Source organism: Rhinichthys klamathensis, unplaced genomic scaffold, assembly GCF_029890125.1.
Source record: "Rhinichthys klamathensis goyatoka isolate OS25496 unplaced genomic scaffold, OSU_Roscu_1.1 h1tg000504l_1, whole genome shotgun sequence".
NCBI lineage: Eukaryota > Metazoa > Chordata > Actinopteri > Cypriniformes > Leuciscidae > Rhinichthys > Rhinichthys klamathensis.
Genome location: NW_026606985.1, coordinates 911,328 through 925,265, shown reverse-complemented (window position 1 = coordinate 925,265; position 13,938 = coordinate 911,328). Strand labels below are relative to the sequence as shown.

The window sequence follows — 13,938 nt, the reverse complement described above, 5'->3', positions numbered from 1 at the left end:
AAACATACTAAAATATTAAATATTTTGACAGAGAGAAACGGCTTTAGACTTTCTATTATGTTTTTTGAAACACTTGGAACTATGTGAAATTACATTTGTGATGCAATGATCCGTCGTTTGGAGAGATTCCCATAAATAAAGGGGTTTTCTGCAGTTGTAGTTTTTAAATCAATAAATAAGATTAGCGCTCGCTAAACCTGCTATAGTTTATCTCCACACATGTACAGTCACTGATTCTAAGATCAATTTTTGCCCTTTTTGTGTTGATTTAAAGTTATTCTATGAGTCTCTTAGTTTAAAAACTGCTGCTACACACAAAAATATGGTTTCATTAGTTACCTCCTGATTTCCTGAAGATGAAAAAATGTAATATTTCCCCCCCATGTTATCTATTTCCCCATGTTTAATTTCTATTGCTTTAAATGTTTTTTTAGTAGACTATATCTCTCACTGTAAGTACTGCCTCGCTGTAGCTTTTTACCTATAGTTTCTTATCCTATTGTTAGTGTGATATGTATCCCCTGTGATCCTTGTTCAATAAAAAAATAAAAATAAAGAGCAGCGCTCGCTCCATTCATCTGATCTCAGATCAGCCACACACACACACACACACACACAGCGCCATTTTCCTCGGGTCAGAGTCAGACACACGTGTGTTCGGCGCGCGGCTGCGTGTCATGAGTTCAGCCTGATATAATCATAATCATATTAATTCGTCATCATGCCGAAGGTGAAGAGGGGTAATGTGAGGGGTAATGTAAGCGGTTCCGGCGTGTCTCTGGCCGATCAGATCCTGCAGGGAGACTCGGTCCGGGCCAGCGGGCGAGTGAAGAACCGAGCCCGGACCCTCGAGGAGGAGCAGGAGTATGTGGACGAGAAGCTGTCCCGGAAGATCCTGCAACAGGCCCGGATCCAGCAGGACGAGCTGCAGACTGAGCTGGGGCTCGCGGCGGAACCCAAGAGACAGCCCGCTACTCGGCTAGGTGAGTGGACCAGCTCCCCGTCACTTATACAGACAGGCTTGTGTTAGCGAACAGTATAGAGCTCTAGAGGCGAAACTCCGCTGCAGTTTTCACAACAATCGCTAGGTGGCGCTGCTGTCGCCATTTTGGACTGAACCAACGGCTTTACCGTTAGCACAACTATACAGCATTAATGTCTGGAAATTAAAAGTAAAAAAGTATATTAGCGGCATGGAGGTGTACAACAGTAGCCGCGTTTCCATTACCCTTCAAATTGCGCAAATTGAAATTGCGAATTGAAATTACGCTCAATGGAAACACGTCAATTTCGCAAAAACTCCCATTTATCGCAAAAAAGTTTTTACGCTCGCATGAGGAGGTTTTTCAGGCAATTCGAAAAAGGAATATTTCGCAAAACTGCAATGGAAACAGTTTTTGCGCATTTACAGTCACCTGACTTAGAAGACGCGGTGTGTTTGGGGTCCGTCCGTGGTATACGCAAATAATAATGGGCTAATAATTATCATCATTATTATAACATTTATTAGGCTACATATTTAGAAGATGCTTTTATCCAAAAAAAGGAACAAAGCAATTCGTCAAATGTCATTCATAATGGTTAGACAAAATAAAATAGTAATAAATAATAAAATAAAACAATCATGCGCGCTTTCATGATCTCCGTGAAAAAAGTTAAAGCTTGAAATGTCCACTTTAAAACGAACAAATTCGAATCGAAAGCTAATACCTTCTGATTATGTAATCCGTATGAATGGTGCATTTCTCTCTAAAGGTGCATTCGCGCGGCGCGCCTCAGCGGAGATGGAGATGTTTTTAGCCGACACTAATTTAGAAAACAATAGTTTATTAATAAAATTAAAATGCCTCGTTATTCTTTCAGACACATTTATTATCATTAGCCTATAACTCACCTAAATCACCTTTCTGTAGGCTGGTTCCAGAGACATAGGCCTAAATATGGCTCTTCTCATTCAGCACTGCGGGAAAAATATAATTTTCAGGTTCTAATTTGGCCTTAGAAAACCATTAAAATCTAAAAAAAAATTGTATTAAGTTGGGAATATTTTAAATGTTTAGTAAAGGGGCAAAAAGTCATAAACAAACATCTGAAATTTAGTCGATTTTTTTTTTTTTTCGCAGCATTTGTGTAGTACAGTTTAAATTTAAAAAAAAAAATTGGTGTTCAACTTTGCATTTAAAAAACAACAACCACCGTTCATTTTTCGTTTTGCAATACGGGTTAAATAAGGAAAAACGAATGGACACAAATGTACACTGACCGTTTGGACAGAGTTCTTTATTAAATTCATAAAAGAAACAATAGGCTACAGGAATACTGGATTCTAAACCTCAAAGAAATGCCACAATCAGACCTCGGAGCAGAAATGAGGGAGAAACACCCAGAAACTCCTTATGCCGTTCGCAGTATACGGGTCTTTCCCTGCCATTAATGCTTGGATAACACACCACGTCTCCTTCTATTAATAATAATGTCTAGTGTGGTGGTGCGGTGGCTGTGATATAGGGATATAGGCTATAAACCTACCCGTTGATGTTTAAATGACTTATCGCGAGAGGGGAAAAAGTCGCATAACATCAGTTAATGGAAACGCCGTCATTTCGCAATAGTTTTTTATCGACATTTAGAAAAAATCGCAAAAGTTTTGCGCAAATCTGTAATGGAAACGCGCCTACTGAGTGCAGGGAAGTTGTGTGTGACAAGGAAAAGTGCAAAAACACTCTTGTATACGTGGTGAAACTCTTCAATAGAGTCATATATTATCTCAGCTTAAACAGAAGCGCAGTAGAAGTCATCTGTAAATCTGTACATTAACTCTCTCTTTCTGTATCAAATGTAACATGTGTTGTACAACGTTTTTGTCAGTCAAGATGGATTAAATTATAATAAAACTAAAGAATAAAACATGTACTTACCATTGTTCTATAGTAAATGTGCACTTTACTTGCACGATGTTTGATTTGTTTGGGGGGGGTATGGGGGCCAAAACGTTTCAAGACGTTTGAAGGCCTAAAAAAAGGATAAGAAATAGCTTTAAAGCAGCTCGCCTTTTGATCCCAGGGGAGTGATGTTGGTGTGTGGCCTAGATCCGTTACACTCGCCCCCTAAACCCCACTCCCATCCGGGTCACGGCACCAAATGTAACTGGTCCTTCTCATCTCACTCCGAGTGGGAATCGAACCCGGTCTCCGGCGTGGGAGGCGGGCGCTAACAAGGACAATAAAGACCGCAGCCTCAGTCGCTAGCGTGCCTCTTGAGTCCAGGGGAGTGAGGTTTGAACCAAGCGCTTCCTCTCTCTCTCAACACTGAGCGCCTTAACCTGCAGTTCCTCCACTGGCCACTAGAGGCGGCTGCAGAAGAGACTCAGTCCCATAGACCCGCATGTTAAAATGCCCAACTTTACAGCAGAAAAAACACATGTTTACAGTCTGGAGCTAAAAGTGGTTTTGCTCTATATCGCTAATGTTGCCCTTCATGACGACTGTGAGGGGGGATGTTTATATAACTCATCCGTTTAAATTATATTAAGCCTTAAAGTTCTGCATAATTAAGGGCGTGGCCACTTGAGTGACAGGTGGATTGCCGCTGATGTCACTACTAGCCATTTGTCTGCTAGCTTTAGCGTCACGTCACCTCAGCTAATCCGCCTCGCTGCACGTGTTCGTTTATCCGGGAGTGACGCGCGGCCAAGATGACGACGGCCGGCTCCGCCCACTTTGGGCTTCAGAAACACTACGGGTGACGTCACACACACTACCAACATATTTGTATACAGTCCATATGAGTAAGAGCTGTGCGTGTGTATATGAGCACGACGAGCCGCAGTGTCAGTGACGCGCGTGTGTTTCAGGTGCGAGCGCAGAGGACGGAGACTCCGACGAGGAGTGGCCGGCTCTGGGTCATCATGTGGAGGAGAGCCGAGAGGTGGACGTGGATCCTGAGGACGAGAAGGCCATCGAGATGTTCATGAACAAGAACCCGCCGCTCAGGTGTGTGTGTGTGTGTGTGTGTGTGATCAAACAGTAGAGCGTCTGCGCTTGCAACGCCAAGGCCATGGGTTCGATTCCCAGGGAAAGCAAGAACTGATAAGAATGTAAATGTGTGCCTTGAAATGCAATGTAAGCGTCTGCCAAATGCGTAAATGTAAGTGTGTGTGTGTGTGTGTGTGTGACAGACGCACGCTAGCCGACATCATCATGGAGAAGATCACGGAGAAGCAGACTGAAGTGGGAACTGTGATGTCGGAGGTGTCAGGACGAGCCGATCCTCAACTGGACCCGCGAGTCGTGCAGGTCTACAGAGGCGTTAGCAAGGTGCGCTAAACTAGCCTTTCTCCTACAGTGCTGCGCTGTGAACGATCAATCATGGGTCTGGTAGTGTCATTAAAGAAATTGGTAACATTACAATAAGGTTCATTAGTTAACATCGGTTGAGCATTACATTTGTTACTGTATTTATTAATCTTGGTTAATGTTGGTTAATATAAATCCAGCTGTTCATGTTAGTTCACTCACAGATTATTTTTTTGGCATACAATCAGATGAAAAACAACACGTTCATGAGGAAATATAAGTGTTTTTTTTCTGAATCTCTCTCTCTCTCTCTCTCTCTCTCCCCCCTCTCTCTCTCTCTCTCTCCCCCCTCTCTCTCTCTCTCTCCCCCCCTCTCTCCCTCTCTCTCCCCCCCCCTCTCTCCCTCTCTCTCTCTCTCTCCCCCCTCTCTCTCTCTCTCTCCCCCCCTCTCTCCCTCTCTCTCCCCCCCCCTCTCTCCCTCTCTCTCTCTCTCTCTCTCCCCCCTCTCTCTCTCTCTCTCTCTCCCCCCCCTCTCTCCCCTCTCTCTCTCTCTCTCTCTCCCCCCTCTCTCTCTCTCTCTCTCTCCCCCCCTCTCTCCCTCTCTCTCTCTCTCTCTCTCCCCCCTCTCTCTCCCTCTCTCTCTCTCTCCCCCCCCTCTCTCCCTCTCTCTCTCTCTCTCTCTCCGCAGGTGCTGTCGAAGTACCGGAGTGGGAAACTCCCCAAAGCGTTTAAGATCATCCCGGCTCTCTCCAACTGGGAGCAGGTCCTGTACCTCACCGAGCCGGAGACCTGGACCGCCGCCGCCATGTACCAGGCCACCAGGTCAGAGGTCATGCACACTTCCCAGTCTACACACTAGGGCTGTCAAAATGGTGTTGTCAAAACCTGTGTGTGTGTGTGTAGGATCTTCTCATCTAACCTGAAGGAGCGGATGGCTCAGCGCTTCTATAATCTGGTGCTGTTGCCTCGGGTTCGAGACGATATCACGGAGTACAAGCGCCTGAACTTCCACCTGTACAGCGCGCTCAAGAAGGCGCTCTTCAAACCCGCAGCCTGGTTCAAAGGTCAGCCATCTTCCCGTGTGCTGTAACCCACGGGTTCCGTGTTGTCCGTCGGTTGCTGTTTTGGTCTGTGTGACTCCGCCCACTGCCAGTTCAGCCAATAGTGTTTCGACACCCCGGGATGCCAGTTGGCGGGAAACACAGCGTATCGTAGCCATGGAAACGAGCAAACAATCTGGGTCAGAGATCGCAGATTCCACACGACCTAAAAATGTCTATGAACGAAAGCATATTAAAACACGGATAAATCAACTTATTAACTTGCAGTCTGTAACTGTCCTCGGCTTTCGTTGGTGATTGCGCTCGCTGCTGTCGCGTGTCCGAAACTGGCGACCGGCGTCAAGTCTGTCTAATTTGCATACATTTCCAGGATAATTGGATAATTTCAGGTTCAACATTTTGTTTCATTTTTAAAAATATATATTAGAGGCAAAGGTTTCTACAGAGGGGATATCTCTATATATCACGATCACACACTTGATACTGTCAACAGACAAACATAAATATTAGTGCTGGGCAACGATTAAAAAATTTAATCGCGATTAATCGCATTGTTACGCGCAAAATTGAATAATGAATTCTAAAGTAGTGTATTGCGCACTTTTGATTTAAAGCTGCAGTCCGTATCTTTTCCTCTTTGTCGCCATCTCTGTTCGAAATCTGTAACTGCAGTGATTGGCTGAATTATCATCTTTACGTGGGTTGTAAATCGGCATGAAACAGCGCGGATGAACACAGTGCTTTGAGGCGAGTGCTGCTGTCAGTCACCGCGCTGTGTGGATACTGGCATACAGAATCACAGATTCACTTTTTGAAAGTTTGACCAACAGAAGAATTTTCATAAGAAAATGTCTTCTGAACAAGTAAGTAAAATCCATTTTTGTTCTGACCAACTAAGGGGGAAAAAGCATTCGACATGATAAGCTTCGTTAGATTTAATCAACGCGATTTACAGCAACCGTGCAAATTATAGCCTACTTTGTTCTCAAATTGTTCATGTTAACAACATCAGCATTGCGTGACTAATGTTAAATTTAATGTGTTTTATGGTTACCTGCGTAGTTCAGAATTCATATTCTCCATAATAGCAAAACGAGAAAGGCACAACAAAGGAAACTCCATAACTGTGTGAATTAAGCAAACGTACTGTTACACGATTGAACTATTGAAATGTCTTACTTGTTCAGCAGAAAAAAGCCGTCTCTTCTTCCGTTTTGAACCCCTTCAAAACACGGAGTTCACGCACTTTTCAAAAGCCCCGCCGATGTTTAAATCCTTGTGTTCGCATGAGACGGTTTCTTTCTCTTTCTCTTTCCACCTTAAATCCGAAGTACGAAGTCTTTTGGGTTTTATAACTGCTGGATCTCCAGTTGACTCTGATGATTGTTGTTTGGATCTTTCTGGATCCGCCATAAGTTTAATTATGTAAAGTGCTGCGAGAAAAGCCTATACATCTAAACATCTGGTCTAGCAATCTAGCTATGGCAAGCAGATAGTTTTGACCACTGGCAGAATAAGTTTTTTTTTTATATAATTATTTTGGATTATTTTTAACTTAAAAAAGTTACGGACTGGAGCTTTAAATGTACTGCTACAAAAGTGCAATAACATGTGGTTTGCAAAAACTTTAAACAAATAAGGTGCTTTTACACCAGCAGTATTCCCTTTACACAGTATCAATAAAATATTTCTTGTAAATCTCAACTTAAACATTAATGTAATCAAATCAAATATTTAAACAAAGCTATTTGCCACTGCCAGGGCATTACCTTTTATCTAGCTTGTTAAAAGAGTCCAGTTTTCTTGTTTTTTTTTTTCTTTTCTGAACAGGTATCTTGAATCAGGGAGCAGCAGAAACAGTCTATGTAGTCAAAGGGTCATGACCACTACTACAGATTTAAGTCGACCAACGTTACTTCTCTGATAGCAGCTTAGGTTTGGTCATGGCATGCCATGTTTTCCCACGTAAGATTACATTAAACAGAGATAAAGCCCAATTTATACTTCTGCTCGAACTCACGCCGTAGCTGTGTAGCGCGCGTACCCTGACGTGCATCTCTCCAAAAATGTAACGCCAATTCTACGCGTACTGCAAGCGCTGTGATTGCTAGAACCGCTCCCCGGGTTTCACACTCTCCCTCTGCATGTGTGATTGCGCGTCAACGCGGACAACGACGCAGATATATAAATGAAAACCAACGCGTAGTCTATAGCGTAGAGGCTCCGGCGTAGGTCCGACGCAGAAGTATAAATCAGCCTAGAGTGAGGTGAAGTGGTCGAGCACAGGTGCAGCGACAAGCGGGTGCGTTCCTGTGAAACTGTTGCAGTCATGCTCGCCTCACGCACGCGCCCGCGCGTTGCCGAAGTTGAATTGTCTAACTTTTTGTACACGACGCGCAGCACAAATCATTGGAAGAGAGACTGATCCTCGGCTCGCTGTTTGTGAGTTTCCAGAATCTAAATAGTTATCAGGACATCAACAGGAGGGAATTCACATTGCAGAGCATCCCCGCTAAACTAAACGCAGCCCTATCAGGTAAAGTTATGTATAATTTTAATTTAAGTTAAAAAGGCTACAGCTGCGTAGCGCACAGAAGCCGTTGCATGGTTACTATCCATAGAGCGCCTGTCATTCACTCGCGGAGCGCTGTCTCCCTTTCTGTTCACCTGAGAGAACCTGCCAAAGCCTTTCCACTGCTGGTTTGGGTGGGTTATTTGCTGGCTGACCAACATCCCACCCCTCCTGTGATCATGGTTTGACTGTAGGCCTATGTGTATTCAGAGGCAGTGAGCAACAGACTTTCAAAATAATAATAAAAAAAACTGCGTTAACGCGCGATAAAAAAATTGTCGGCATTAATTAATAAATGCGTTAACGCGATAATAACGCGTTAACTTGCCCAGCACTAATAAATACATATCCGCCATTTTGTTAGGAATAAAATGTTGTATAAAATCAGGAAATTTATATATGAACATGAATATGAGATTTCTGGCTCAATGTAGGAGGAAAAACCTTAAATATATAAACTGTAATTGAAATCTACAGACGCAAATAGATAAAGTGCTCTAAAAGAGGCCGTTAAAAGTGTATTTTGGATGTTTTCTGTCCACTAGTCTAAAAAAAACCACTTTATTAAAAGCTCAAAATCTGTGCAGAATTAGTGCAAATGCATCAGTATCAAAATAATTGCGGCTTTAGTTTACTGGGAATATGTGGATTAATGCACACAGGAATATGAGATGTCTAATATTAATATTAGCTGAAAGCTGTGTTTATTCTAGAGAAGATGATCCGTAATGATGATGTAAATATGTGACTGAACACTAGAGGGCGCTGGGGACTTTACAGTGTGCGTGTGGGACTAACACAGGGGTCTCAAACTCGCGGCCCGCGGGCCATTTGCGGCCCGCGGGGTGATATTTTGTGGCCCCCTACTTGACATTAAAGTTTAATGTTAGTGCGGCCCGTCGTTGCGTGTGCCGCGTAAAAAAAAAAAAAAAAAAAAAGTATCCCTTATGAGCTACCATAGATAGTCTCGTGACAGCTTACGGAGGGTTTGTTGTCAATAGTTGTCATAGACAACCGCGAAGTACAAACATACTGCGCCTGGAAAAAATGAGCGCGTCGCTTCAATTATGAGCGCGCTTGCCGCGCGCCTACATTTGAAATTACGAACTTGAGCGCGCAAAATATGTGAGCGCGATATGTGACGAACGGCCCCTTGGCGAGCTACCACCAATCAAGCCACGAGCTACTGGTAGCTCGCGAGCGACGTGTTGGAGAGAGACACTGCTCTAAAACAATGTGAGAATAATCACTTTGAGCTTGTAATATGTGTCCAACAGGTTGATAAGAAGGTTTGCTTTGATTTGTGCAGTCAGTAATTTGAGACACTATACAAAGAATTCAATAAGACGGGCAGACATGACTGCAAATATTTGTATTTCAAAAGCAATAATTGTTTTTCTAAGTATAATAAAAGGAAATGTGCCTTCCAAAAAAAACATTCAATATCATTAATGTGTTGTATAAAGAAAATAAAAAGGACATAAGCAAATATAAATATCACAAATATGTGTTATAGACAAAGAAAGTTTGTAAAATGAACTTCAACTGTCAGAAGGACAGCTCATGAAGAACCAATCATGTACAGAAAGGAATGTTCAAATTCAGAGGAACAGTTCAGAAGAAACGTTAACAAATATTGAGAAGATTGGATCAGTTGTGCTCCTTTTTTGGAATACTTGAATACTATTTTTTTGTGGAATACTTGATGCGGCCCAGCCTGACCCAGACTCTACCTCTAGCGGCCCCCAGTTAATTTGAGTTTGAGACCCCTGGACTAACAGATCACAGAAGAAACTCAAGTGCTATTATTGTTAAATGACACTATTAAAAATGGTTTTGGTTAACTAAAACAAAGATGAAATCAAAATAAAAGATAAATATTTGATAACTTAACTTAAAAAACTTGGTTTTTCTTCTGTTTTCTGATAAATGGAGAAATCCGAAATGCTCTCTGTAAAAACCGTTTAAACCGTGTCAACAAAATGAGAATTTTGATCCTGGAATTTTTAGTGCATATTTAATTAGATGATGCATCATTTGCATATTTAAATGGAAAACAATTGTCTTTAAGGTCCCCCTGTAGTCAATAATGTTATCCCTTAAAATGCATCTATTATTTAAAAGTTTTTTCTTTGAAAAAAGTCGTCATGCCTTAAAATATCTTGAATGTAACTCGACACCCTTGCCTCATTTAGTATGTGCGGCTCTATGAATATGCAGATGAGCCCCGCCTCCACTCACTCACTCAGCTCAGAGATCCACTGGTTGACGATCACACGTTGATCTGATTGGTTACAAGGTCGTTTGTGACGTCAGAAACACCAGCGATTTCAAACCGTGTTTCTGAGACTGTCTTTGGTTCACTGCAGTTTTAAGCAGAAAATACTCAGCAATGCTGTCGACTTATGAACTTACACATGGTGTGTCTTAAAGCGTATTAAAAACACCACATAGACACATAAACAACATTAAAAACATCAATTACCGTGATTAATCATCTGGGCCACGTTTGGTGAGATCTGTGTTGGTTAAAATAAAATAAAATAAAAGTGAAATGACTTATGAGTTCTGTGTGTGTGTGTGTGTGTGTGTGTGTAGGGATTCTGCTTCCGCTGTGTGAATCGGGAACATGTACGCTGAGAGAAGCCATTATCATCGGGAGTATCCTCACACGCTGCTCAATCCCAGTGTTACACTCCAGGTGAGCGTTACACACAGGTCAAAGGTCAACTCCAGGTGAGCGTTACACACAGGTCAAAGGTCAACTCCAGGTGAGCGTTACACACAGGTCAAAGGTCAACTCCAGGTGAGCGTTACACACAGGTCAAAGGTCAACTCCAGGTGAGCGTTACAGGTCAAAGGTCAACTCCAGGTGAGGGTTAGACACAGGTCAAAGGTCAACTCCAGGTGAGGGTTAGACACAGGTCAAAGGTCAACTCGCTCGCAGATGCAGATGAAGTGGCATGTAGTGAGTGGAATCACACGTAATGGTACAGATCGGCTCCACACGGTTCGGCTCGCGTGCGATTCCCGGATTAACTGCTAAGTTTAACCATCATAGAGTGAAAGTTTATCATTTGGACGTGTTTTGTCTTGCCAATTTACACATTCAAACCATTTTAACCGCAGAAGAAGAGGCGAGATCGGGACCCGCGCGATATCTGTGCGCACCGCCGAACACCGAACTGATTCCTCTTTCGTTTCCTTGAGCTTGAACGCACACATAAACACACAATAATGTCTAAACACCCGTTTACACACTCGTCTCGGCAAGAGTTCTCTCGGCCCTGTCATCAGTGAACAGGAAGACACCGGATGTGTGTCAGTCGCTCTTAAAGTGACGGCAGCCTCATATTCCTGCTGTCATTAATGTTCAGAAAACATCACAATACAGCTTTAAAGGAGAACTCCGGTCAATTTTAACATTGAGCTCATTTTTTTGTACATTTGGAGTGCTGTCAGTACAGACAAAAACGACAAAAACCGGTGTTGCCTACACAGTGTTATCCTCTTTTTAAATTTCGCACCCTGTTGCCTTCAATGGGGCAAGTTCTAAACCTGCTTTTAGCCTCTTAACAACCTTAATGTGTCATTACAAGTGCACAGCCATGTGAGTGGTGTAGTCCACAGTAGTCGATTGTCGAGTTCGCGCGCGATCATTAGTTATATTAGTTACCAATGATCGCGCGCGAACTCGACAATCGACTACTGTGGACTTCGAACGACAACAGGAAGTAAACACAGGTATGTGAGCTGGCTGAATTAACATTATTTTTATTAATATCTTTCACATCTACTGCAGTCAGATTGACCGTGGTCACTCTTAATAACACCACTCACATGGCTGTGCACTTGTAATGACACATTAAGGATGTTAAGAGGCTAAAAGCAGGTTTAGAACTTGCCCCATTGAAGGCAACAGGGTGCGAATTTTAAAAAGAGGATAACACGGTGTAGGCAACACCGATTTTTGTCGTTTTTGTCTGTATTGACAGCACTCCAAATGTACAAAAAAATGAGCTCAATGTTAAAATTGACCGGAGTTCTCCTTTAACAGATGAAACTATATTACATTTCTACAGTGAACAAATAGTGTTATTTTACATATAGGCTTAAATATTAATTTCTGTACCTGAATAATGTTAGACTTTAACTGTTATTCATCTCTGCTGTAATTTGTGCTTATTTTATTACTGACTGTTCACTTGTGTTTAATAATGTGTGATCTTCATCAGTTAGGCCAGTAGTTTATGATGTGGTATCGAAGAACTTCAAGTGAGCTTTAAGTAATAAATGATAAGCAAATATGTATATAAATATCGAACCGTGAATTTTGAGATTTGTTGCTCCCAGGGTTTGAAATGGCCGCCAAATGCGGAACTGTGGCGAGTAACGCTGTCAAATCACGAGCCAATATGGCTATATTAAATACTACTATATTATATTAATATATTAAATCTGCTTACTTGAACACACACGTCACTACGCAACAAATAACAGCGCTTGTTCACTTGCATTGAAGCAATAGTGAAGATTAAACAGTGTTCGGTGAACAGAAAACACTGTTATTTCCCAACATGCTCTTTTTTGTAATGTTTTATTCCTGCATTATTGATCTGTCCTCCTAAACACATGTCTGATGATGAGGAAGAAAGAGGAAGGATTCAGGATATTGAATGTGTGAAATGCAAATTTTATGACGTAGTTAATCTGGTTCATGTCTGTCTTTCTGTGGCTAGTAGTAGTTGTGAACGGCCGGCGACTTAAGCATGTATTAGCCGGTGAGTGAGTTGACTTGACGCCCGGTTGCGCCACTGACGCGCGGTGTGTGTCCTGTGTGCAGCGCGGCGATGCTGAAGCTGGCGGAGATGGAGTACACCGGGGCCAACAGCATCTTCCTGCGGCTGCTGCTGGATAAGAAGTACGCGCTGCCCTTCCGCGTGCTGGACGCGCTGGCCGCACACTTCCTGGCCTTCCGCGCGGACCGCCGGACGCTGCCGGTGCTGTGGCACCAGAGCCTGCTCACGCTAGCCCAGCGCTACCGGGCCGACCTGTCCTCCGAGCAGAAGGAGGCGCTGCTGGACCTGCTGAGGGTGCACACACACCCGGGGGTTACGGCTGAGATCCGGCGAGAGCTGCAGAGCGCCGAGTCTCGAGACCTGGAGGACGCCGCGCCCGCCATGGCCGTCGACTGACCCCGCCTCCATGAGTCCGCTCTGACGACGCGCTGGACTAGCATCTTGATGATGATGATGATGACGTGGGATTGTGCCGCAATATATTTTGCTTTTTTGTCGTAATGCAATGTTTATATTTTTGGACTTAACTTGGTTAGAACTTTAATAAAATCATAAACTCATCCAGACCTGTTATTGTGGCACTCGTGGCTTGTAACCTTGACAAGAAATATTGTTCGCAATGAATATTGCTTCCATGACAAGTAAAACATGTACAAGTGAAGTATATACACACACACACATATATATATGTATTATATGAAGACTATATTATAATCCTGGTAAGGTTATGTTATACTAAGATTATATTTTTCTTAGTTATATTAATTATAAATGGATTAGATGGGGGGAAATCTCTATGACAAATTATATTAAATCAATAAGGAACAGCTTGATTTCAGCTGAGGTGGACGTTATTAAATTTAGTAAATGATTATGAAAAAAAAGTTATTGTGAGTTCATGAGACCAGGACCTCGTATCAATAAAATAAAATACGTTTTTTTAATTAATTGTATTAAATGCTTGAAGAAATGAAGAAAAAAAACAAACATTAACAATTAATGTCATTGTCATAACATACTACAACAAAACTCCAGAGTCCTTTCAGTCCAGATTAAAATAAAATACGTCTGTTTTGTTTCACGATGACTAAGCGATGTCGCGATCTGCGATGTGACGTCACAACGATCATTCGTCGATTCTCGTGAGAGCGGTCACGCCGCGCGCCGCATCTCGCGCACAAGCCTTCCGTAAACTGAATAAAATAATGCGT

The 13,938-nt window shown here is 42.6% G+C and overlaps 1 protein-coding gene across 1 annotated transcript; it reads left to right on the top strand.

The window, feature by feature from the left end:
• The first annotated feature begins 629 nt into the window (after nucleotides 1-629).
• On the top strand, nucleotides 630-13,154 carry bysl (bystin-like). Its single transcript, XM_056237983.1, has 7 exons — nucleotides 630-983; nucleotides 3,854-3,992; nucleotides 4,178-4,316; nucleotides 4,984-5,117; nucleotides 5,199-5,359; nucleotides 10,527-10,629; nucleotides 12,772-13,154. The coding sequence occupies exons 1-7, from the start codon at nucleotides 722-724 to the stop codon at nucleotides 13,121-13,123; spliced, it is 1,290 nt and encodes a 429-aa protein (XP_056093958.1). The 5' UTR covers nucleotides 630-721; the 3' UTR covers nucleotides 13,124-13,154.
• Nucleotides 13,155-13,938: the final 784 nt, after the last annotated feature.